Genomic DNA, 24664 nt, shown 5'->3' with positions numbered 1-24664 from the left:
TGAAAGAATTAAGAAAATAAACAAAGTGAGTATGAACTAGCTTAAGATATTACATGTATTGATCTGTGCCAGAGGCAATTCTTGCTAGACCTGATTCTGACATTCCAGTCTGTCTAGCACTTTTCTTAACTGCTCTTTTGCCTGATTTCATTTGTTGTCCAGTGGACTTACTGTTATGGCATGCTGATTAAATGTGGGAATTAAAAGCAAGGCTGAACACTGCCTTAGTTCACCCCTTGCCACTTCATGTTTCTGTGAACCTGGATACATTGCAGCCTCTCTAAGTCTCAATTTCTTCCTCTATAAATGGGAATAATAGCACTATGTAGCTAGCTTATCAGACTATTCCATGTAATGTAAGCTGTTTAGCATGGTGCCTGACATATAGTATATGTGTAATAAATGTTACCAATAAAGCAATAATAGTGATGAGTTTTTGTGTATCCTAATAGCACTCTGACTTCCTTAAAGTGCTAGGTAGTATTCAAGTAAAAGAACACATTTAGTTTTGACATTTTTTATTTATTATATATAAATATTATATATTCATTGATTCTATTTTATTTTTAATTTTGAAACATTATTATTCATTTCTTTACCTTAACTTTTTAAAAAATATATTTTTATTGATTTCAAAGAGGAAGGGAAAGGGAGAGAGAGATACACCAATGATGAGAGAGAATCATTGATCGACTGCCTCCTGCACACCCTCCACTGGTGATTGAGTCTGCAACCTGGGCATATGCCCTTGACCAGAATCGAACCTAGGACCCTTCAGTCCGCAGGCCGATGCTCTGTCCACTGAGCTAAATTGGCTAGGGCTTTACCTTAACATTTTTATAATCCAACGTGTATATATAACTTCTCTGTCTTTCCTTATACTACATTGATCTCTGCTGTTAAAAAAACAATACTTAGAGATTTCCTGATCTCATATTGTAGACAGTAACTTCCCTGCCTGTTTGCTCCCCTTGCTTCCTCATGCCCTATTAACCTATCTTATAAGAAACCTCTGTGGAACAGTGATACAGGGTGTATAAAAACTAATAAAGCCAATGCATGTAATAAAGCAAAACACGTACGTCCAGTAGAGGGAGATGTTGGCAAAATAATCAAGCCACATAATATGCAGGTGCAGTGGGCACCAAATTTGAAAACAAAGCTTTCCCTGTGTAAAAACATTAACTAATTAAGAATTAACTAAATATAAATTCAGTAGCGCTGTGGATTCTGTGTTGCTAGCTGTCAAACCCAAACTCATTATACAATTACCTAGAGAAGCATATGAGGAATATGTACACTGTTACCACTCCATATAGTTTTGCTCACATACTGTTTCAGAGATGGAAGTAATGACAAGAATATTGACACACCTCTCTCCCCTCTCCCCTCTCCCCTCTCCCCTCTCCCCTCTCCCCTCTCCCCTCTCCCCTCTCCCCTCTCCCTTCTCCCCTCTCCCCTCTCCCCTCTCCCCTCTCCCCTCTCCCCTCTCCCCTCTCCCCTCTCCCCTCTCCCCTCTCCTCTCTCCGTAGAAGTTACAGGCTGATTACTTGAAAACAAAGAAAGTACAGAATCTATATATATTTCTCTAATTCAAAAATATTTTTTCATTGAGTTCTAGATTTTTCTGAATAAACTGGTGTCACTCTTAGTAACCTAAACTGATGGATTGAATAAAAACACTATTCTTTTTATAAAGTAAACATTATTGAAAAGATAATATCTTTGTAATTTAGGTCTCCAAAATTCTGAATTACTGGGAGGCCTATAATTAAAAGCAAATTAACAACATTTAATTAAGCTTGAATTGGAATTTTTTTCAAGTATTCTGAGTAGGATAGTTAAGTTGATTTGAACCTTTACTCTTCCAACAGAAACATCACATTTCTTTCTGTTGGCAACATTGTCCAATAACTGACTACTATAATAGTCCCTCTGCACTTTGAGATTTAATACTCTTATTCTATCACACTCTAAGAAATTGCTGCCCTGGAACTTGGGGATGTTGAGACGGCCCTTAAACCTGAGAGTCTCACTTAATAGTTGACTGAGTTTTCCCCTCTGTATCATGCCTAAATATTTTGATGTGGATTTTATTACTTTTGGCTGCATTAGTAATTTCAGTTTGTAAAATGTCCAAAGAACTTTATATCATATACAAAATATATGTTAAATAAATCACTATAGTAATTTTACAGTTTAAATTCCCACTTAATTGATTCAGAAATGGAAGTTATATATCTCTGCCAATTTTATTTTTATTAATTAAATTGGTAAATGTTACCACAAACAACTTAGTAGATAATAACTTTAAAAAGATACTATCTTATCCTGCCGGCATGACTCAGGGGTTGAGCGTTGACCTATGAACCAGGAGGTCACAGTTCGATTCCCAGTCAGGGCGCATGCCTAGGTTGCGGGCTTGATCCCCAATCGGGGGTGTGCAGGAGGCAGCTGGTCAGTGATTCTCTCTCGTCATTGATGTTTCTATCTCTCTTTCCCTCTTCCTTCCTCTCTGAAATCAATCAAAATATATATTTTAAAAACTCTTTAAAAAAATAAGTAACAAAAAAAAGATACTATCTTAAGCATACAGTTTTTGTTTTGAATTCTGCAAACCTTCATCAATTTTCTTGCTTTTAATTTTTGCTAAGGAGCATCAGTCTTTGTGTGTACGTGGATTTATATAATTTTATAAGGAACTATGGAGGATCAGCTATCATAGAATAGCCTTCATAATATGTAGTATGGTTTTTCTGCTAGGACCAAAGTTGTTCCCTGGATTGCACATGCTTTTATAACAAGAAGTTTTTAAATACTTCATTTAACCACTGGATGTGTGGCTTTTTTGAATTATTAAAAATAATTTTCAGTAAATGGACTTCATTGGACTTTTTCATTCAAAGAGTTTCTTTGAACCACTATAGACACATTTGAATGCCTTTTTTAACCTTTCGTTAATAAATTAACATGTATTAAAAATGACCATAGGAAAGTGGGATTGAGTAAATACAAAGTAAATCTACCAGTGTGTTTATGCATATTCATCAGAATAGGTAATATTGTGCTGCAGTAAGAAGCCTAGAATCTCAGTGACTAAAAACAACCAAGTTTCCTTTTCTCATTCTGCATGTCCGTTGTAGTTTGAAGCAGTGATGTCTTTGTTGTAGTTACGTGGGGACTCAGGCTGAGGCAGGTTCCACCTTGACACTTCCTTCAGCTATTACAGTTCTGGGGAAAGGATGTGCAGTGAATCTTCTAATACTCTCAAAACTTCTGTCTATAAATGACACAGTTCCCCTGGGCGAGGTGTGGCCACACCTGAGTTCAACAAGCTGCGTGATCCTCACACAGAATGGGCCACTGGATGTTGCAGGCAGTACAGCAGTTCACCAGACTCTTCTAAATGAGTGAGCATTTGGAAACTGTCGATAACCTCAGAGTGTCTGGTTTCAACTGCGCATGGGAAGAAAATGGAATGTATTCACCTGATCATCATCTCATTAGTTTTAGAACTCATATTGGGTTCAGTGCACTGAACACATACCTCCTCCTCGCCCCCCCCCCCCACCATACACACACATACAATTCTACATGGTTTAAATTATTTAGGAACTGTTTTACAGAAATATTTATACCACAGAGGATATTGGAATTATTCCACATGCAGTGTGGACAGGGAATGATAGTGTTGTGGGGACTAACCTTTAAATTCACATTTGTAGGTCGGTCAGGACCATTCATAAATTTCATGACTATATTATAGTTTAGCAGGATTTAAACTTCTTTTTCTTTTTTTCTGTCTCATGGAACAAAAAAAGGCCACATTTTAATTTGGAGTTTAAATATATTAATTGTGTACTGTGTTAGGAGAAAACTGAGTGCTACAATAGCTAACAGTTTAAATAACAAATATAATTGAACCATTAAAGTTATTGCAAAATTCACACTAAATTGAAAGTATTGTAATTTGTTGTAAAGATCCACTGTTTTTTTCATTTATTTTTTTTAATCTCACACAATTAGCTTTTATTTAAGTATTGCTAACATTTCCTGGCTTTTTTTTTTTTTTTAGGTATTACTGGTTTTTCCAAAATATTTTGTGAAACTTCCCAGAAGCTAGTTAGTGTGGAAGCCTTTGCTCTGGCTGCGAAATATTATTCTATACAAAACTTGGGAATATGTACTCCTTTTGAGCAATTGCTTGTAGCCCTTCGAGGAAATAAAGAAGAGAAAACTGGTAGGTGTGTGTGTGTGTGTGTGTGTGTGTGTGTGTGTGTACATGTATGTGTATGTATGATTTTAGGCATTTAGAAGCAGTATATTGTTCATATATGTATGTCTTTTCAATATGGTCTTAATTTAGTGTTCAACCTTATATCATGAACCCACATAGGCTTATGCCAAGTGGGTCTTCTCATGCAGCATATTAAACAACTTCATTATGGATCTCCACATTTTTTTCTATATGATAATTCAGTTATCAGTCTTTTTCTTTATAGTTAATTGTTTTATGTATCAAGGAACATTTTAATAATGTTCTGTCGGTCTTATTTATTTTATTAATTCAAATTTGAATCATAGGAGCTGAACCTATAGAGATCTGTTATATACTAGTAGATACCACAATAAGATTTATATTATTTTCATAGTTACTTACAGAAAACATGAATGTCAACTGATGGTCCTTATTAACTTTTGTTTCTTTGATAGCAGTGTTTTAATTTTGTATTTTTACTCAGGTGACAATGTGAAGCCAGATGAGTTTATGAATTTGAAAAAATCTCACGAAGTTCAGGCAATGTCAGAGCTGATCAGCAGTATTGCTGATTACTGTGGGATAAAACAGGTAAGAGTATTTCCCTTTATTTTCAGGTGTTAAGATTATTGCCTCTCTCTTTTTTTTGTATCATTCAAGTTCTTTTTTCTACTATTACTATCTAGTCCTTAAAATGCCATTAAATAATAGCTGACATGAGATATGTCAGAGCCTTTAAAAATGTGTTTTCATTTCCCAAATACACTCCAATTATAACAAATCTATACTAAAAATAAGGTATCACTATGCATGTTTTGCCACAAATTTCACTCTTTTCAGAGTGGATAGAAGTTAAAGATGATTCCCTTTGACATGTTATAACTACAACTTTAGGCAGCATTATGATGATGACATTTTGCAAAATTGTTCTCAGGACCTGGCCAAGCTGTGATATGGGGCACCTACCTCATTATAGTAACACAAAGAAACTATATTTTAGAACTTGGATTCTTTTACACTGTCAGAATTACAATGCATTCCTGTTGTGAGAAATCGCTTTTGTGTAACAGATCTTTGAAAACAGATGTTAAAATAAAATCAAAGATTGCCTGGACCTATAAAAATAGTGAGTTATTTTTCCCCCTGGCTTATAAAAATAGTAAGTTATTTTTCTTATCCCTATGAGAACATCTATGGGGGTAATGGACAATTTTCCCTCCTTCAATTTTTATTAGGTGTTAGAATCTTTTCCATGGATTCTTCCAGACTTGAGGAGAGCCTGAGGATGGTTAGAAAGTTATCACCGTGTGGGCTAGGTGTGCACAGCCACTTGTGACAATGTAGCTCTGAAGGGTAGAGGGAAGCAAGACAAGAGCTAAGCAATAATTTTTAATCTTTTCTTAAGTGTATCATACCTAAGCCACACCTTTCAGGATTAGTAACAGGCTCACCATGGCAGTGATGCTCATCTGGACCAGAAGGTGCAAGTACACAGTGAAACTTAAACTGTTGCCATACGAATCACATGGGTGAATATTAGAAACATAAAATTGAATGGGAAAAAATAAGCAATTTACAGAAGGCCACATATTTTATGGTACCATTTTTAGAAGCTCTAAAGAAAAATAATGGTATATTTCTAAGGCAAAAAATTATAAGAAAAAAAGCAATGGAATCATAATAATTTGAGAGTAGTTAATTACCTCTGGTAGGGAAGCAGGGAAATGGGTTATAGATGGAAAACCATCCACAATTAAGGCAGCAGAAATACTAATGTTGTAGTTTTTAGGATGGCTGATAGGTTCGTGGGTATAGCCGATGCTGTTGGACACCTAACCTAATACTCTTGGGCCTTCCCATTGCATGGTGTGCCAGCCTACTCCCTACCTGGCAATGTCTGCATTTCTTTCCCTGTGGGTTTTCTCTGGCTGCTGAAACAAGGCGCTGCTTGCATACAGGTTCTGGGAATTAATTCCTCTCTGTGGCAAGCCTTGAACCCCTGATCGGTACAAGTTGATATCAAATACATCAACTCCCTGACATTTCGGGTGGATGATTTTGAGTCTGCCTTCTACACTAGCTCTCAGAATTTCCCAGTGCAATTAAACCCAAGTTGCCCTAAAAGTATCTTGATTAATAATGCACCTTTTATTGGGCTGCCTTCCTTTCTCTTTTTCTCTTCTCTACTTCCCTACCCTTCTTTCACCTCCCAAATAAATCTCTGGTGTCGAATCTGCTCTACTGTTACACAAAAACTAAGAAGAAGGGTATTTATTGTGCTTCATAACTTTACATTTTGACTATTTATTCTTTTATTTATGTGAAATATTGCATACTAATAAATAACTGTAACAAAGCAGATTTATTTTATTTCTAAATAGCAGGAAAAAATTTTGAAATAGCTTAATATATCATGTTAGACCTGCTTTAAGGGAATTTTTTCAAAGCAAAGGAGATTGTTCCTAGTGGATGAAATCTCCTAAAGACTTTTTTTTTTTTTTTTTTAATATATTTTATTGATTTTTTACAGAGAGGAAGGGAGAGAGAGATAGAGAGTCAGAAACATCGATGAGAGAGAAACATCGATCAGCTGCCTCCTGCACATCCCCCACTGGGGACATGCCCGCAACCCAGGTACATGCCCTTGACCGGATTCGAACCCGGGACCCCTCAGTCCGCAGGCCGACGCTCTATCCACTGAGCCAAACCGGTTTCGGCAAGACTTTTAAAAGGTCTTTGTGTTAAATCATTTAATAGCAATATTTGGTTCTCACAATAGTTCAGTTTAAAACATTTTATATATGTACTACTTTACTTTTAAAATGCAGATTTGAAGATGGTCGATGGAAATTCAGAATCAGAAACACTTGTGTTTACTAGTGGCCCTAGAGAGCTCTCATTAACTGTGATGGAGAAGATGTGGGGAGAGGCAGGTTTTACAGAAAATATCAAGCACTTAGTTTGGAACATGTTAAGTTTGAGATGCTTATTAGACACTCAAGTGGAAAAATTAGGTAAACTGATGGATATATGACTATGAAGTTCATCGGAGAATTCCATATTGGTGTTATAAATTTATTCAAAATTTGAAATTTGAAAGCCTTTAGCTTAGAATGGTAATTAGATCTTCAAGTTAGTCAACAAAATATAACTCTTCTATCTGAAGTATAATGACCACTGTGTGTAACAATGTTTTTGTGAGGAAGTATCCTAAACAGATTTAGGAGACTAGAAGGTCAGCCACAGCAGGCATTGGACTAGAGTCTCCTCTTTCTTCTAACCTGTAAGGTGATCCAGGGTGGAAAATACTATTGTGAGTAAAGAGTAGGAAATCAGGATGGTGGAAATTTTGCAATTGAGACCAGATAGTGTGAAGGCAAAACGTTTTCTGGCTTATACAACTTTTAATTGCACAGAGTTTTCCATTCTATTGCTAACACTGCATATGTTACTAAGTCAGTTTGGAAAGGGATAGAAGTCAGCTTGGGTCAATAAGATGTAAATGTAGGCTGACAAATTTTCTAGGAAAAGTTACTCATTACTGAAAAGGTTTTTAGGTATTATATTGTGAAGACATGATTCTAAGAGTTTCTACAGCCATCAAGAGGAATTAAAAATAAGCTAGCAAAAGTTTATTTTGCTCTTTAAATTCTACATGCAAGTGAAATAATGGTATTTGTCTTTATCTGATTTATTCCTCTTAGTATAATACACTTTAGTTCCATTCATGCTGTCACAAATAATAAGATTTCATTCTTTTTTATGACTGACTTAACATTCCATTGTATATATGTATCATAGCTTTTTTATCCACTTGTTTGTTGATGGGCACTTGGGTTACTTCCATATCTTGGCTATTGTAAACAACACTGCCATGAACGTAGGGGTACATATTTTCTAAAGTTGAATGTCGTTGAATCTCTGAATGGTTCAGTTCTTCTACTGAAAGATTTCCTAAAATGAAGTGAATTTTCTTCATTGTTCAAAACTTGATGTTCTGTTACTTGTAGCCAGAATTTTCCTCATTTACTAGTGAAATTATTATAAACATACTAGAGGCCCGGTGCATCCGTGCACCAGTGGGGTTCCGTGACCTGGCCTGTGGGGATCAGGCCGAAACCAGCTCTCCAACATCCCCCAAGGGGTCCTGGATTGCAAGAGGGCAGTTCTCGGGTGATGCACCCTGGAATTGGGCTCCCTCCTCTCTGGTTCCTGGTGCATCACCTGAGAACCGTAGGTGCCAAGTCACCACAGCTCAGCAGCTCCTGTTTGTGTTTGCCCCCTGGTGGTCAGTGCATGTCATAGCTACTGGTCAGAGTGTCTGCCCTCTGTTGGTCATTGCGCATCATAGCTACCGGTCGGACGGTTGCATATATATAATATATATATATATATATATATATATATATATATATATATTTATTATATATATATTTGAAAACAAACTCAATTATCTCTTGGTAAGAAAATATCTAAATTGGTGGGAACAAATATGCTGATGTTTACATCAACCACTGGTTGCTAGCATTAAATTTGTCATTGATATCAGTGAGTGTGTTTTATAGAATCAAAGGAAAGTTTTGCTTTCTCTGAAGATTCAGATATAAGGGAATTGATTAATAGAGTTTCTACTGTACAGTTCTTATATTCATGAGTATAGGTATGGTAACTTCAATTAGATTAGACTTCCTTAAAGTCAAGATATATTATGCTTCTGTGTTTCCCAGAGATTAACATTAAAAACTGGCATAGGGAAGTATTTGTAAGCTAGTTACTTATTTAGGGGACATTATTTATTGGAGTCTTACCTACGAAATACTTGGATTACAAGACCCCTGAAATTTTTGAGGATTTAATTAGTGATATGCATTACTACAAATATAGGCATGTTTCCTTGAGTGGTTCATACTTACGACAGAGTTTAATTGATTTTTGTTAGGAATTAAAGATCGTTGTAATAATCTTAGATAATTTCTTATGATAGTATTTCTGTAATTGTCCATTTATTTCTTATGAAGAGGCATGGCAATATAAAAGTATTCTTGGTAACTTTTTACTTATTTTATCATTTTTAGTTTAATATATTCTCCAATTCTAGGTGTTCAGTTTGATAAATTTGGTAATTGTATGCAGTTGTGTAACCATCACCATAATAAAAAATATTTCTGTCATGATAAAAAGTTTCCTCCATGCCCTTTTGCAAGTTATTTTTTCCTCTATTCTCAGGGAACTACAGTGGGGCCTTCACTTATGAGTTTAATTCGTTCCGAGACCGAGCTCGTTAAGGAGCTCATTAAGGAGCTCGTTAACTCAAATTACTCTGCCAACTCAATGCAAAAAATCGACTGAGAGACAGCTGGTATCTCAAAAAACTCGTTAGTTGGGACACTCGTAAGTCAAGGCCCCACTGTACTGATTTGCTTATAGTTTTGACTGTTCTAGAACATTGTACAAATGATGTTTTGTGTTTGACATCTTTATGACATAGCTTTTGAACATTCTCAGTGTTGTTATATTTACTCTTTGTTTCTCTTTTTTGCTGGGTAGTAGACCATAGTATGTTTATAAATGTATTTTCATTTACCAGTTCATGACCATTTGAGTTGTTACCTTTATTTGGCTGCTATTACTATTCACTTACAAGACTTTGTGTGGACATGTTTTTATTTCTCTTGAATAATTAGTCCAGAGTGGGATTTGTAGATTATATAGTAAGTGTATTTTTTGGGGTTTTTTTTGTGTTTTTTTTAAAATATATTTTATTGATTTTTAACAGAGAGGAAGGGAGAGAGATAGAAAGTTAGAAACATCGATGAGAGAGAAACATCGATCACCTGCCTCCTGCACATCTCCCACTGGGGATGTGCCCGCAACCCAGGTACATGCCCTTGACCGGAATCGAACCTGGGACCTTTCAGTCTACAGGCCGATGCTCTATCCACTGAGCCAAACCGGCTTTGGCATAAGTGTATGTTTTAACTTTATGTTAAACTACCCCTGTTTTCCAAAGTGCCTGTACCATTTTACATTTGTGCATTTCTCATTATTATTTTAGTTTGCATTTCCCTGATGACTAGTGATATTGTGCTTCTTTTAATATTGGCTGTTTATATGACACTAGAAGCCCAGTGCATGAAAATTCATGCACTGGAGGGGGGTCCCTCAGCCCGGCCTGCCCCCTCTCATAGTCCGGGAGCCCTCAGGGGTGGGAGGTGACCCAGCGATCAGGGGAAAGTGATGCCCCCATCACACCTCTGCTGTTGCCACTGCCAGCAGCGCAAGCCTCGGCCGGCCCTGGTTACCTGAGCCTCGGGCAGCCTGGGCAGCTGCCATCCAAGGCTTGCCTGCGCCTCAGGCTGGACCTGGGCGGCTGGGCAGCCGAAATACGAGGCTCGCCTGCACCTCGGGCGTCAGCTGGGCAGCTGCCATCTGAGGTTTGCCTGTGCCTTGGGCAGGCCCTGGGTGGCTGGGGGGCTGAGGGGACTGGAGGACTCCAGAGGCAGGCACATCCTGATGGTGCTAAGGGTACTGGGTGCCGCCATCATTGAGGGCATGGCAGTCAATTAGCATATTTCCTCCTTATTGGCTGTGGGTGCCGCCATATTTGTGACGGTGTGAGGGTCAATTAGCATATTATCTCTTTATTAGATAGGATATTGTGAAATGTGTGTTCAAATTATTTGCCCATTTTTAATTGGTTGCTTGTCTTATTGAGTTATAAGAGTTCTTTATATATTCTGGACATGAACCATATGTCAAATAAATGATTTGCAAATACACTATTCAGTAGTTCTTTTCCTTTTTAACTATTTTAAATAGCAAAAGTTTTCATTTTTAATGAGGTTTATTTTTTCAATTATTTGTAGTTCATGCTTTTAATGTTCTACATAAGAAATCTTTGCCTCTCCTAATGTCACAAAGATTTTTTTATGTTTTCTTTAAGAAGCTATTAGTTTTTACTATTACATTTAGATGTGTGATCCACTTTTAATTAATTTTGTTTTTGGAATGACATAAGCAAAGTTCATTTTTTCATACAGACATCCAGTTATACCAGCACCATTTGTTGAAAAGACTCTTGTCTTCATCAAATTACCTTAGCAGTTTTTTTGAAAAATCAGTTGTCTATATTAGTATTAGTATGTTTCTGAACTCTATTTTTTTCATTGGTTTATATGTCTATTTTTATACTAGCATTATACTGTTTTGATTACTCTAGTTTTATATTGATTCCAAAACTGTGTAAATCCTCCAACCTTATTCTTTTTCAAAAGTGTTGTGGTTATTCTAGGAACTGTGCCTTTCATATAAATTGTGATATCTGTTTGTCAATTTCTTTTTAAAAATCTGCTGGAATTTAGGATTGCATTGAATCTATGTCAGTTTGGGAAATTGCCATCTTAAAATTGAGTCTCATGTTTTGTCAATATGGTATATCATTATTTAATCTTTTAAATTTTTTCTCTGCAGTGTTTTGTAGTTTTCAATATATAGGGATCTTGCACAACCTTCGTTACATTTATTACTAGGTATTATATTATGCTATTTTAATTCAAATATTTTATAATTGCTACTGTATTGTATATATTCTAGTGGTTTAGTATTAATTTCTAATGATCCTGTATTCTGACACATTGCTAAATTCACTTTCTGTGTTAGCTTTTTTGGTATATTATTCAGTATTTTCTGAGACATAGTCATATTATCTATGAAGAAGAGTTTTATTTCCAATATTTATGACTTTTGCATCTTTTTCTTGATATTACACTGTCTAGAATTTCTTTTAAAAAGTTAAATAGAAGTGATGAAAATAAAAAACGTAACAGGTTATATAAAGTATACAACCATTTGTTTAATTCATTCTGTTTTTCTTTAGGTAATTGACCTGGGTTCTGGAAAAGGCTACCTAAGTTCCTATTTGTCCCTGAAGTATGGCTTAAAAGTTTACGGAATCGATTCCTCAAATACCAATACTCACGGAGCTCAGGAGAGAAACAGGAAGCTGAAGAAACACTGGAAAGTCTATCATACTCGGTCAAACTTAGATGTCAATGACCTGGCATTAAAAATGGCAAAAGAAAAGAAAATGCAAGATCAAGTTAAAAATAAAGCAGATATTGAGGGAGTATGTAACAACAGTCCTGCAAATCAAGAAATGATGTCTACATCAGATTTTTTGCCAGACTTTTCGAGCTCTGTTATTTCTAACATCAGAAAACAAATGGAAAACCTACATGTTCATTTACATCGAGAAGAAAATTTGTGTTTTGAGAATGCCTTTTCTCTTACAGACTTTTTGCCTATTAATGCCATTGAACCTACTTCTTCCTCCCAAATACTCAAGAGAAAAATGTCTGAAGCAAATAGAGAGAGAAGAAAAACAACATCCAAGTCAAATGAATCAAATATATACTCACCTTTAACATCTTTTATTACTGCTGATTCAGAACTACATGATATTATTAAAGATCTGGAGGTAATTTCACATTTGAATTCCTTAATTTGATTTATAAAACTGCTCTAGGACATAGAATTAAATTTTAATAGTAGCTTACTTAACCTACATATCTTATTTGGTTACATTAGTCTAAAGAACTAAAATTATGTATAGACTTTTATGATTCTCACAGCTATCAAAATCTGATAAGAGTACAAAATATGACATTTACAGTTTGCCAAAATAGAGTGCCTTTCACTCATTTCAAGCCTCCTAAATCAAACAGAAGTACTAGCACAAAAGCTAGTAAGCTAAGTTCTCATTATGTAATTTAGGGATTAAAATTCCAATTCAAGAAAACTTGTACAATTTAATTAATATTTGAAGTAAAGAGATATCTACAGCAATGTTATCTATTTATATATATAAAGAGCCAGGGGCCATTGCAACCGAACGGACAACTGAACAGGCTGCATGGGGCGACCAGGCCAGCAGGGGGTTTAGTGAGGGATGACCAAATGACTGAACACCAGGCTGTGTGGGGCAACCAGGACGTCGGAGGGCAGTGAGGGGCTACCAAATGACCAAACAGCAGGGTGTGTGGGGCAACCAGGCCAGCAGGGGGGGCAGTGAGGGGTGACCAAATGACCAAACAGCAGGCTGTGTGAGGCAACCAGGCTGGCAGGGGGGTTAGTGAGGGACGACCAAACGACTGAACAAGCAGGGTGTGTGAGGCAACCAGGCCATCGGAGGGCAGTGAGGGGCTACCAAATGACCAAACAGCAGGGTGTGTGGGGCGACCAGGCTGGCAGGGGGTGCAGTGAGGGGCAACCAGGTAGGCAGAGGGGGGCAGTAGGGGCAACAAGGCCAGCAGTGGGGGCAGTTAGGGGTTACCAGGCTGGCAGGGGGTGCCATCAGGGGCGACCAAGCCAGCAGTGGGAGGCAGTTGGGGGCGACCAGGTTGGCAGGGGGGACAGTTGGGGACCAGCAGGCTGGCAGGCATAGGCAGTTAGGGGTGATCAGACTGGCAGGCAGGCCAGTAGGGGCAATTAGGCAGGCAGGCAGGTGAGTAGTTAGGAGCCAGCGGTCCCAGATTGTGAGAGGGATGTCCCAGATTGGAGAGGGTGAAGACTGGTCTCAGGCCCCCCTCCCATGCACAAATTTTGTGCGCTGGGCCTCTCGTATATATATAAAACCCTAATATGCAAATAGACTGAACAGCGGAACAACCGATCGCTATGACGTGCTGCTGACCACCAGGGGGCATGTGCGGACAGTGGTGGGTGTTGGCAGCAGGTGGCAGAGTGCAGAACATGGCGGGCATTGGCTGTGGCAGGATGGTGGAGCAGGTGAGCGGGGGCACCAGACCAAGGTGGGGCCCTGGTTGCTGTCATCAGGGAGAGCCGCTGGTGGTTACTAAAAATTCTTTGCTCCTTCTTGCACGCCGTGGTCCTGCTGGGCGCTCGCACCCACTGCCGGTGCCGGTCCTGCTTGCACCCACAGCTGGTGCTGGCATCGATTATTCTGTGCCACAGCGGGTGCAAGCAGGGCCGGTGCCGTCAGTGCATGGGAACGGCAGCAGCTGCACTGGGCCCCTAGTATTTACTGTTAGCCTTGGTAACCAAATATGCAGTTTTTTGAGCAAATGTTAGCTTCTGAGTATTCTTAAAGAATTTCAACTTTTTTCTAAATTATAATTATGTCAAATGTAATTCAAAGAGAATACTTCTTAAACAAAGGCACCATTGCATGTTAAGACAATTTTGTAGAGGAGCTTCTAGAAATCATTCAGCCTAACTCATTGTTTAAAAAAAAAACAAAAAGGTAGCCTTTGAAGCTATAATATTCTACTTATTAAATTTTTCAGTTTTTAAAATTAATTTTATTGGGGTGATTAATAAGATTATATAGGTTTCATGTGTACATTCTATGATACATTATCTATATATTGTATTATATGTCCACCACACAAAGTCAAATCTTCTTTTGTCACCGTATATTTGACCCCCTTATACTTTACTAACCTCCCACCCCCCTTCCCTCTGGTAACTACCATACTGTTGTCTAGGTCTCTGAGTTTTTGTTTGTTTATTCATTTGTGGCTTTCAGTTTTACATCCCACATATGAGTAAAATCATGAGTGACTTTTTCTGACTTACTTCGCTTCGCCTGATATTCTCAAGATCCACCCATGGCACAAATGGCAGCATTTCATCTGAGTAGTGTTCCATTGTTCATATGTACCACATCTTTATCCAATCATCTACCAGAGGACACTTCAGTTGTTTTCCATGTCTTGGGCACCGTGAATAATGCTGCAGTTAACATGTATCTTCTGCATATATCTTTTTTTTTTTTCCTTTTAAATTTCTACGCGCCCAAGAGGCTGGCCTCTCAATTTAAATATCCTGCACAGAGTCTTGGCCCTCCCAGCTGTGGGCCGGTGCAAGACTGGGTCCTGGAGCCCTTGTCGAGGGCAGTGGAACCCAGGGACCAGAGGTGGGATGCCCCTGAGCCAGCAGCTGCTAACAGCAGCAAAAGGTGAAAAGGAGATGGGAGTCAGACACGCATCCCAGTCCCAGAGATACCAAGGGAGAGAAGATGCTTTGGGCCCACTGACAGACTGAAGGGTGGCTAGGCTGAGGTGCACACATGTGGAAGAAGTGGAGGTCCAGTGCCAGGGGCAGAGGCTGTAGCCCAGGTGCCTGCCCCAGTGCCAGCTAGCCCGAGACAGGAGAGGAGGTTGGCAGTTGTGCCTCTGAGGGACCCAGGCCTTGCCCTCCTGTGGAGGGAGGTGGTATGGGGGAAAGCAGGCACTATAGTCTGAGTACTTGCTGAGGGGTAAGTTTCTGAGCCTTTTGCATGGGTACATCCCCCCTCACCCCCCAGCTCTTCAAAGGTTGATATGGAAGGCATCTTGCAGCCACTGGTCACGGGCATTGTGCATCTGGGGCACAGTGAGGGGAGGTGGGTCTGGAGGCAGGCTGGCATCAGGAGGTTCTTCGTCATCAGATTGGCCACCATCAGGTGGGTAGGAGCTGTCTGAATGCAGGGAAGATGACAGGTCCTGGCACAGGCTCAAGTCTTGGCACAGGTGCTTGTAGTCCTGGATTGACTCATACAGGCCCCACAGCTGGCACAGCAGGGACATGTCCAACTGCCGCAACCCCACCATCTCTTTGCGCAGCGACGCTAATGCCCAGTCGAGGCTGACAGGGCGCCGGGGGCCAGGGGGACCAGCGGCAGGTCCGGCGTGGGCAGCGCCCATGGCGCCGCGGGGCCCTTCAGGGAGGGGGACGCACGGCTCAGCTCGTCGTGGATGCGGCTGCGCTGGCTGTAGACGCGCTCCAGCTCCCGCCACGAGCCCCCGCTCGCGTTCAGGAGACAGCTGAGGCCGCGCGGCAGCGGCGGGAGTCCGGCCAGGGCGCAGCCCGTGCCGTCCCGCCGGGTGCCTCGGCCGAAGGCAGCCCGTTCATGGCCGGGCCTGCGCGGACGACGATGCGGACTCCTTCCCTCCAATGCTCCGCTGGGGCTGCCGCCCTCGGGGCCCGCCTCCCGGGGCCCCACCGGCGAGCCTCTTCTGCATATATCTTTATGAATACATGTTTTCAAGTTTTTTGGGTAGAAACCCAAAAGAGCGCCTACACGATCATATGGTAACTCTATTTTTTTTAATTTTTAAGGGAGCTTCTGTGCTGTTTTTCATAGTGGCTGTACCAGTGTGCCTTTCCAGCAGCAGCGAACGAGGGCTCCTTTTTCTCCACAACTTCTCTGACACTTGTTGTTACTTGTCTTATTGATAATAGCAATTATAACAGGTGTCAAGTGGTATCTCATTGTAGTTTTGATTTGCATTTGTATGCCTGCTTAAGAGATGTGTCTGTTCAAGTCCCCTGTCTATTTTTTTAACTGTATGAACATGTTTTTATTTCTCTTGGATAATTAGCCCAGAGTTGGATTTGTAGGTCATATTGTTAGTAAGTGTATGTTTTAACTTTATGGTAAGCTGCCAATGTTTTCCAAAGTGCTTGTACCATTATTATCCTCATTTTACAGATGAGGAAATTAAGGCACTGAAGAATTAAAATAAAATTGGTATATTGATCAAGATTCCGTGAGTACATGCAGCTGTACCAATTCAGTATGTGTATACATTAAAATTAGGCTTTGAAACAGTTTATAGGAGAATATTTACATAAAACTGATGTTATAAAATTTAGAACAAAATTTGTTATATTGAATTTAAAGGTACTATATTTGATGCAAGGAATGAACTAAGTAAACTTTTTTGGTGTTGAAGTAGAAATGTTAATTTGGCGCCTTTTATTTGTTTTTTTATTACAGTTTTTTATAAGTTTTAATGGTTACTTTGTGAAGAAGTGAATTAAAAAAATATATTAGTAAGGTATAAATGTGTCTCAAATCACAAGTTTGTCATAGTCATGCATGCTCCATTTGATTAGTCCAATCTTTACTTTGGCTAGTTGTGAAACAGAAAAGAGAAAATTCTAATGGGTAAGTAACCAAAAAGAGTAGAAAAATCAATTCAAAAGTATTTAGTTGTGATAAATGATCACAGTCATTTTGTCCACAAAGGGAATCATTATTTGTTATAAAAATAAATTAAAACCACTGTATATTCTAGGTAGAATTTGGTCATTTTTAAAAGCTCCATATATTCTAATGAACATTTAAAATCTTCACCTGAAATGTCTTTTTAGCCCTCCTTTTAACTGCCAAAATTTGTTTTTCTTCTCATTTTTAAAGGATTGCTTGATGGTAGGTCTACATACTTGTGGTGATCTTGCTCCAAATACTCTACGAATATTTACTTCCAATTCTGAAATCAAGGGAGTTTGCAGTGTGGGTTGTTGCTATCACCTTTTATCTGAAGAATTTGAAAACCCACATAAAGGTACAAAGTTCTCCATATCTTATACTTTCATTTATTTCAGCATAATTGCTGCTCTCTTACTCTCTATCTTTTTTGTTGACATTGTTGTCATTTTGAATTAACACTTAAAATAATATCTGATATTCTTGCAATTTTAATATCATTATATCAATTGAAACTTGATGCACTATCACCTTATGCATTTTGTTATACTTCCTTTGCTCATTAAATGGTCTTAGTGTGTGCTGAAAACTGCAAATATTTGAAATTTTAATGTGGTATATATTTTACAGAACTTCTATTTACAACTACTTGTAAGATATACATTTACTAAAATAGTAAAACTAAATTATTTTGTCATGAATATAGAGATGCAAGGTTTGCTTTCATTTTCAAAACCTTTTCAGTTTTGTGAGGAATATGGATTATTTCTCAAAATTTTTTTCTTACTGTATTTTTAAGAATTAACATATTATGATTTTAAAAGCTGCAAAACTGTGCAATGGCATTAAAATAATGGTATTCAAACTGTGCTCCCTGGGCTGAGATGCTGCCTGATGAGCAAAGTACATAGCAGGATTTAAAGCACCACATATACCTTCATCCATAGCAGCTCTTTTTATATGTTATATCTCTTAATAAGATATGGTTTCAAAACTGCTGGTTCAGATCAGATGTTTATTTAGTTTATTAATATTAGCAGTTTTCTTTTCTATTAGTTTAATGAAGTCTTTATCAACATCCAGTGTCCCTTGCTAAGAATTCTTAAGCTAGGAAGTTGTGTGCATATGGATGGTATTGTTTGTTCTTTTCTCAGTTTTAAAATCCAAATGAATAGGAAATTTCTACTTTTTATTTAGTTGTGTATAAGAGGTAAAAATTATTATATAATTCTACTGAAATTTGACTGGGTGAGACAGAGGTCATCCATTTAGACCTGGCAAAGGATTTTATAAAAAAGAGTTCATAGAATTTGATTGTTTTATGTCAGAGTTTTTAAAAGTATCTCTTATGAAAGGTGTATAGAAGAAAAATTTTGAATATATAGAGATATATCAATTGAGAGAGAAAAAATTGGCAAAAAGTTAACAATAGTTTAATTTAGATGGAGTATATATGTTTTTCTTGCCATTCTTCTAATTTTATTCAGAGTACAAAAATCTTCAAGATAAAAATTTGGAGAAAATAGTGAACCTAAAAAAAGAAAAAATATATAGTTATAATAAAATATTTACCCAAATATCTATACTATATTACAATCTTTTTGTGCATCTTTTCTAAAAGAAAGAAAAAAACTCTCTAATACAATCAGAATTTTACAGCTTTTAAAATATTAAGTGTATAGTGTTTTCCTGGACCAACAATAGCATAAGATTCTATGAAAGGGAGGTATGGTTCTTGGTTCAAAAATTTCCTCTTCTGTAGGTGCAATGAAATGAGTTTTTAAAAATTTATTTTTGTTGAAAGTATTACAGATGTACCATCCCCCCCCCTCATACCCCCTCACCCCGTTGACCCTCTCCACTCCCCCAGCCCCTCCCCAGGTCTTCACTGCACCATTGTCTGTGTCCATGGGTTATGCATATATGCATATCAATTCTCTGGTTAATCTCTTCGCACCCCCTGCCTTCCCTCTGAAATATATCAGTCTGTTCCATGCTTCAATGTTTCTGGTTCTATTTTGTTCATTGGTTTATTTTGTTTATTAGATTCCACATATAAGTGGGATCATGTGAAATTTGTCTTTCTCTGTCTGGCTTATTTCACTTAGCATAATATTCTCCAGGTCACACCGTGCTGTCTCAAAGGGTAAGAGGTTCTTCTTTTTTATAGCTGCGTAGTATTCCGTTGTGTATATGTACCACAGGTTTTTTTTTTTTTATCCATTCATCTACTGATGGGCATGTGGCCTGTTTCTACATCTTAGCTATAGTAAATGACACTGCTAGGGGTTTCTTTAATAATAAGCTCTATTGGGAGTGGGTATCAGTTGGTGTGTCTTTCAATTCAGAGGTATTGTCCTTCAGTATACTAACTTCAGCTGCCTGCTTCCTTCTTTCCTCTTTATCATCATGCTCCCAAAGATGCCTTCCCCTTCCAAAGGCCTCCTCTCTTCTTTACACAGTACCTTCTTAAGACTATCATCTCTGATCCTGTTGGACCCTTGAGGCCATTGCACTGCATCTTCAGGTCACAGATCCACTTTCAGTATTTCTCACCATTTTGAACAAGTGACTAGGAATAGGGAAAAAAATCACTGTTGCTACACTGGCAGCTGCATTTTATACTAGTAGAAGATAATAAGCACTGTGCTTGGCACTTTAATATATATATATATATATATATATATATATATATATATATATATATATATAAAGGCTAATATGCTAAGTGTCCGACCAGCTGCTATGATGTGCACTGACCACCTGGCCTGTGCCCTCTAGCAATCCGGGACCCCTTAGGGGATGTCGGAGAGCTGCAGGCCAAGCCGAGGGACCCCCCATATGAATCCATGCACCGAGCTGTCGTGTGTGTTTCTTTCCACGTCTGCGTGGATCAGGGTTTGGGATCTGAAAAGAGGAGCCGCACACAAATGAGAGAGAAAAGACACGAGATAATTTTGAAATATTGGGGGACCAGGCGGGCAAGTCCAGAAGGACTTCCACCGATGCTCAGTCCACTCCAATCTTTTATTGATCTAGAGTAGCCCTTAGGGTAAGGAGGTTTCAATGACACACAGATTAGCTCATCAGCAGACAATTTCCAGAAATAGGCAGAATATCTAATCAACAATAATCAACAAAGATTTACATAAGTATCTAAGGAATTAAGTGAACTAAGGTGGGGATGATGCTTCAGCTACCATTATCTATATTAACTGGGTGGTGCACAGCCCTGACCTTTGCTAGGACTTCAAAGGTTACTAACTTTTGGGGGTCTCTGTCTATACTCAGTTAGAGAAGACAATAAATGGACTCCGGCACCAAGCCTCTAATGTAATAACAAATAATAATACAAGAATAAACTGTGTTTTACATACTCACAACTGTAAACCCATTTTTGCCCACCCCTCTATACTATATAGTACTAATATTCCTTACTAAAATAGAAATCCACCACTATACAGTTTGATCATTATATTTTAACTAACTTACAAGGCCAGATGTTTGTATGCACACATTAGCATATTTCCTGTCATATATCCAGTACTAGGTGCCATGGAGTTATATCTCTGAGTGATCAAGTATGTCATGTGTCTCTCCCTTCACATCTTACACACCTAACCCTCACCCTCACTTTGTTTGCACAGCTGTTTTTGAGTTTGAATTGGGGCAGTGTTGCCCTTTGGGATGTAAATTTGAGTTATTAATAGTCCAACATAGTATACTAGAAAAGTCTGGTATGTATACTGCAACTTTTTATGATGATATGTACTATGTAAACATTATGCGTTTTACATGAATATGTTTACCCAATACACTGTGGTAGACCATAGAGGTGGTCTTTCATGAATGTCAATTTTCAAAAGTACCTCAAAGCTCTCTGAGCCACTATGAATACCAAAGTTAGACCATATGTTTTAAAAACTGCCTTTAAATATTTATATATTATGGGCCAGTAGTTCCTAGGAGAACAAGAAATACCAGAAACAGTTTTATTGCAGTGCTTTATAGAATATATATATATTTGTTTAAGCTTGACATGTTTCATTATTTTGTCTTAATATTGATTATCATAATTAATTCTTCAATACTTATTTCTTCCCCTAGAAGTCGGAGAGAGAATTTCTTTTGGTGGTTTTTCCCAGGAAGGTAGAAACATGCTGTAGGAAACACTACTGGTTACCTGTCCAGATCCACATACCTCTTCCTCCTCACTAACTGATTTTGTTCAGGCGGAGGTTATGGGGAAAACTGAGCCCTTCTGTAGCCTCACAAGCTGGTGAATCTGAATCTAAATTATTACTGTAATTCCATGTGTAGAGTAATGGATAAGAGACACAGTTCTCAACAGTGAGGTGTGAGGAGCATGTCTTCTAGGAGGTTTCTTGGAATGTTTGTTTGTTGTTCTTAAAACTGAACAGAAGACAAGAACATCACTTTCCTTTTCCGCCTCTGGACTTGGTCATCCATATGTGTTTGTTCAGCCTACTGTGTATTCTGTCGGAAATTGGTATTAGTGCTCTGAGTCCTGCAAGCCCAGTCTGAGGGATGAAAGATAATTTTACTTTTCCTGGGAGTTTACCTGATCATTTCAGAGGCTTAGGAATGCAGGAAAGGAAAGAAAGAGCTCGGACCCCATATAGTCACACCAGCTGGTATCACTGAGCTTCTTCCTTGGCCTTTATAGGAGCCCCTTCTAGGAGCAGACGTTGTCATGGAATAGATTTGTGCTTTGTCTTTCCCCAGGAAGTCTTCTAGTATTATTAGTGCCCTCCAGAAAACTGCAGAACATTAGAGTCAAATATAAATGGTGTAACCTCTGAAAGCCTTTAGTCTACTTTCATGTTTGTTCCCAGCTTTAATGAGTTACAGGACATGAATGTGATTCTCCCAGAGATCCCTCCATTTACTTTTTTTTTTAAATCAGGGGAGGGCTGCAGATCATCTTTTAATGGCACCTTTCAATCTGGTCCTGCCATTTTTATATCAAACACATTTGTCAAGGACATATGATATCTATTCTATTGTAGATTGTACCTCAATTTATGTTACCAGTAGGAATTTACTGGAGGAGACTAGATATGTATATAGTCGCTGTCTTTGTGAATTAACAGTTGGTTTCATCACTGTAAATGTAGAGGCACTTCATCTGGAAATGTGTCTGGAGGTTGAATAAAAATATGTTGAGCACTAGAGGCCCGATGCACGAAATTCATGCAAGGGCCTTGGCCCCAGCCCCTGCCCACCACCGCTGCTGCCATGGCCAGGGGGCCTCTGCCGTCTCTGCCTTGGCCCTTACCCACTGCGGCTTTGTCCCAAAGGAAGGACGTTCAGTCTAATTAGCATATTATGCTTTTATCATTATAGATATTATTTGAAAATTTAAAATATCCTATATAATAAAAACCTAATATGCAAATTGACTGAATGGTGGAATGACCAGTGGAATGACCGGTTGGTATGATGCACACTGACCACCAGGGGGCAGATGCTCAATGGAGGAGCTGCTCCCAGCCCACAGGCCCCAGGCCAGCCAAGGCGGTGCCAGCAGGCTCTTCCCCCCCGCACCCCCTGATTGCCCCACCGAGGGAGGCAGCCAGCAGTGGCAGCAGGGGGTGGGGCTGGCTGGTGAGCAGGCTGGCACTGCCCCCTGATCACTCCGCCAGTTGCCTCCTGCAGAGGGAGGCGACCAGCAGCAGCGGCAAGGCAATTGGGGAGTGGGGCCGGCGAGTGGGCATTGCCAGACCAGCCAAGGCAGGTGACAGCGGGGGCCTCCCGATTGTCCCGCCAGTCACCCCACAGATTGGTCCTGATTGCTGGCCAGGCCTAGGGACCCTACCTGTGCATAAATTTCGTGCATCAGGCCTCTAGTTATTTAAAAATAAGCTTCTTTTAATTTTGAGATCTTTCAGTATATAGTATTAACAAATCATAAGACAGTACTAGCTAGTTAATATCATCATTAAAGCAGGTATTGTATCATCCAGAAAGGTGTGACTCATTTCTTAATCAAGTTAGTAGGAGTGAATTAATCCCATTGCAAAAATTTAGTTGCTATCTTTTCAGTAAAGATTTAACAATACTTTCTATATCATATAATATGTATTTTATTAAATCTTTCTGTTTGCTATGGGTGTTTAATGCTAGAAGTTTAGAGGATGTAGAGCAGTGGTTCTCAACCTTCCTAATGCCGTGACCCTTTAATACAGTTCCTCATGTTGTGGTGACCCCCAATTTCATTGTTACAGATTGAACATAATTAAAGCATAGTGATTAATCACAAAAACAATATGTAATTATATATGTGTTTTCCGATGGTCTTAGGCGAGCCCTGTGAAAGGGTCATTCGACCACCAAAGGGGTCGAGACCCACAGGTGTAGAAGAATAAAGCATGATTTCTCTTTTCAAAAAAGCATCTATTTCACTTCCATCTTTAGTGTGGTGGGAGATGTGACTTTTTTCTAAGGAACCCTCTTATTACAGTTCAGCTAGATCTCAGCTAAATTAAAACATGTATTTTTTAAGCATTGCTGAATGTACACAAAAAGGGGGGGGGGGAGGATTCTTTGTGGATCAAGAAAAATCACAATAAGAGTTAAAAGGAGAGAAGGAAGGAGAGGAGTTGAAACCAGATCAGGGAACTGTGAGCCATAAAGGTGCAGACAAGTGTCCTGAGGCAAACGCTTATCACACTGGAATCTAGACACTAATATTGGGCTTCTGCATGGTGGGGGAGCTTAGCCTGAAAAGTCTATACTAAGCTATGGCATTGAATGAGATAAAGCAGTCTTCATTCAGCTCCATGTAGAAGCAAATTCAAATCCTTGTGGGGGAATACTCCCAAATTCAGGCCCTTGGAATTTCTACAGATGAAAATCTACCAAGTATAAGTTCAAAACTAAATATAAAAAGTGTGGCAAAAGTAGGTTTACAGTTGTAGTAATGGAAAATCTACACTAATAAAAGAGAAAAATGGTAATTGGCGTACGGCGATACCGTTTTCATTGGCTAATCAGGGCTATATGCAAATTAACTGCCAAGTAAGATTGGCAGTTAACTGCCAACAAGATGGCGGCTAATTTGCATATGTAGGCACAATGCAGGGAGGCGAAAGGGAAAGCAGGAAGAAGCCCCCTGCCACTGACAGTGATCGGAAACCCAGGGGGGAGCTAAGAGCTGGGGGGCAGGGCAAAGGCGGCCCTGGGGCCGCCTTTGCCCTGCCCCCCAGCCATGATCGGAGAATCAGGCGCCTTTGCCGCCCTGGCCAGTGATAGCAGGAAGTAGGGGTGGAGCCAGCGATGGGAGCTGGGCACGGTCGAAGCTGGCAGTCCCAGGAGCTAGGGGTCCCTTGCCTGGGTCTAAAGCGAAGCCCACGATCGTGGCGCCCCCCGCTGCCACTGCAGGTCCCCGC

The 24664-nt window shown here is 39.1% G+C and overlaps 1 protein-coding gene and 1 pseudogene across 3 annotated transcripts in view; one reads left to right on the top strand and one right to left on the bottom strand.

Annotated features, from left to right (window-relative positions):
• The window catches only part of METTL25 (methyltransferase like 25), a gene marked incomplete at its 3' end in the record, with an annotated part of 103303 nt that overhangs the window by 15690 nt on the left and 62949 nt on the right, over positions 1-24664 (top strand). For both annotated transcript variants that reach the window (XM_081084172.1, XM_081084173.1), the window contains exons 2-5: positions 4076-4240; positions 4743-4849; positions 12135-12734; positions 17463-17610. In XM_081084172.1, coding sequence (XP_080940298.1) covers positions 4076-4240; positions 4743-4849; positions 12135-12734; positions 17463-17610 — 1020 coding nt within the window. The remainder of the gene's footprint in view (positions 1-4075; positions 4241-4742; positions 4850-12134; positions 12735-17462; positions 17611-24664) is intronic.
• LOC308513668 (leucine repeat adapter protein 25-like) lies at positions 15589-16171 on the bottom strand (annotated as a pseudogene). Its single transcript has one exon. The product of its transcript is annotated as a leucine repeat adapter protein 25-like (transcript).

The sequence above is a fragment of the Myotis nattereri genome (genome assembly GCF_964212035.1).
Source record: "Myotis nattereri genome assembly, chromosome: 2".
NCBI classification, from domain to species: domain Eukaryota; kingdom Metazoa; phylum Chordata; class Mammalia; order Chiroptera; family Vespertilionidae; genus Myotis; species Myotis nattereri.
This window is presented reverse-complemented; position numbering and strand designations above follow the sequence as displayed.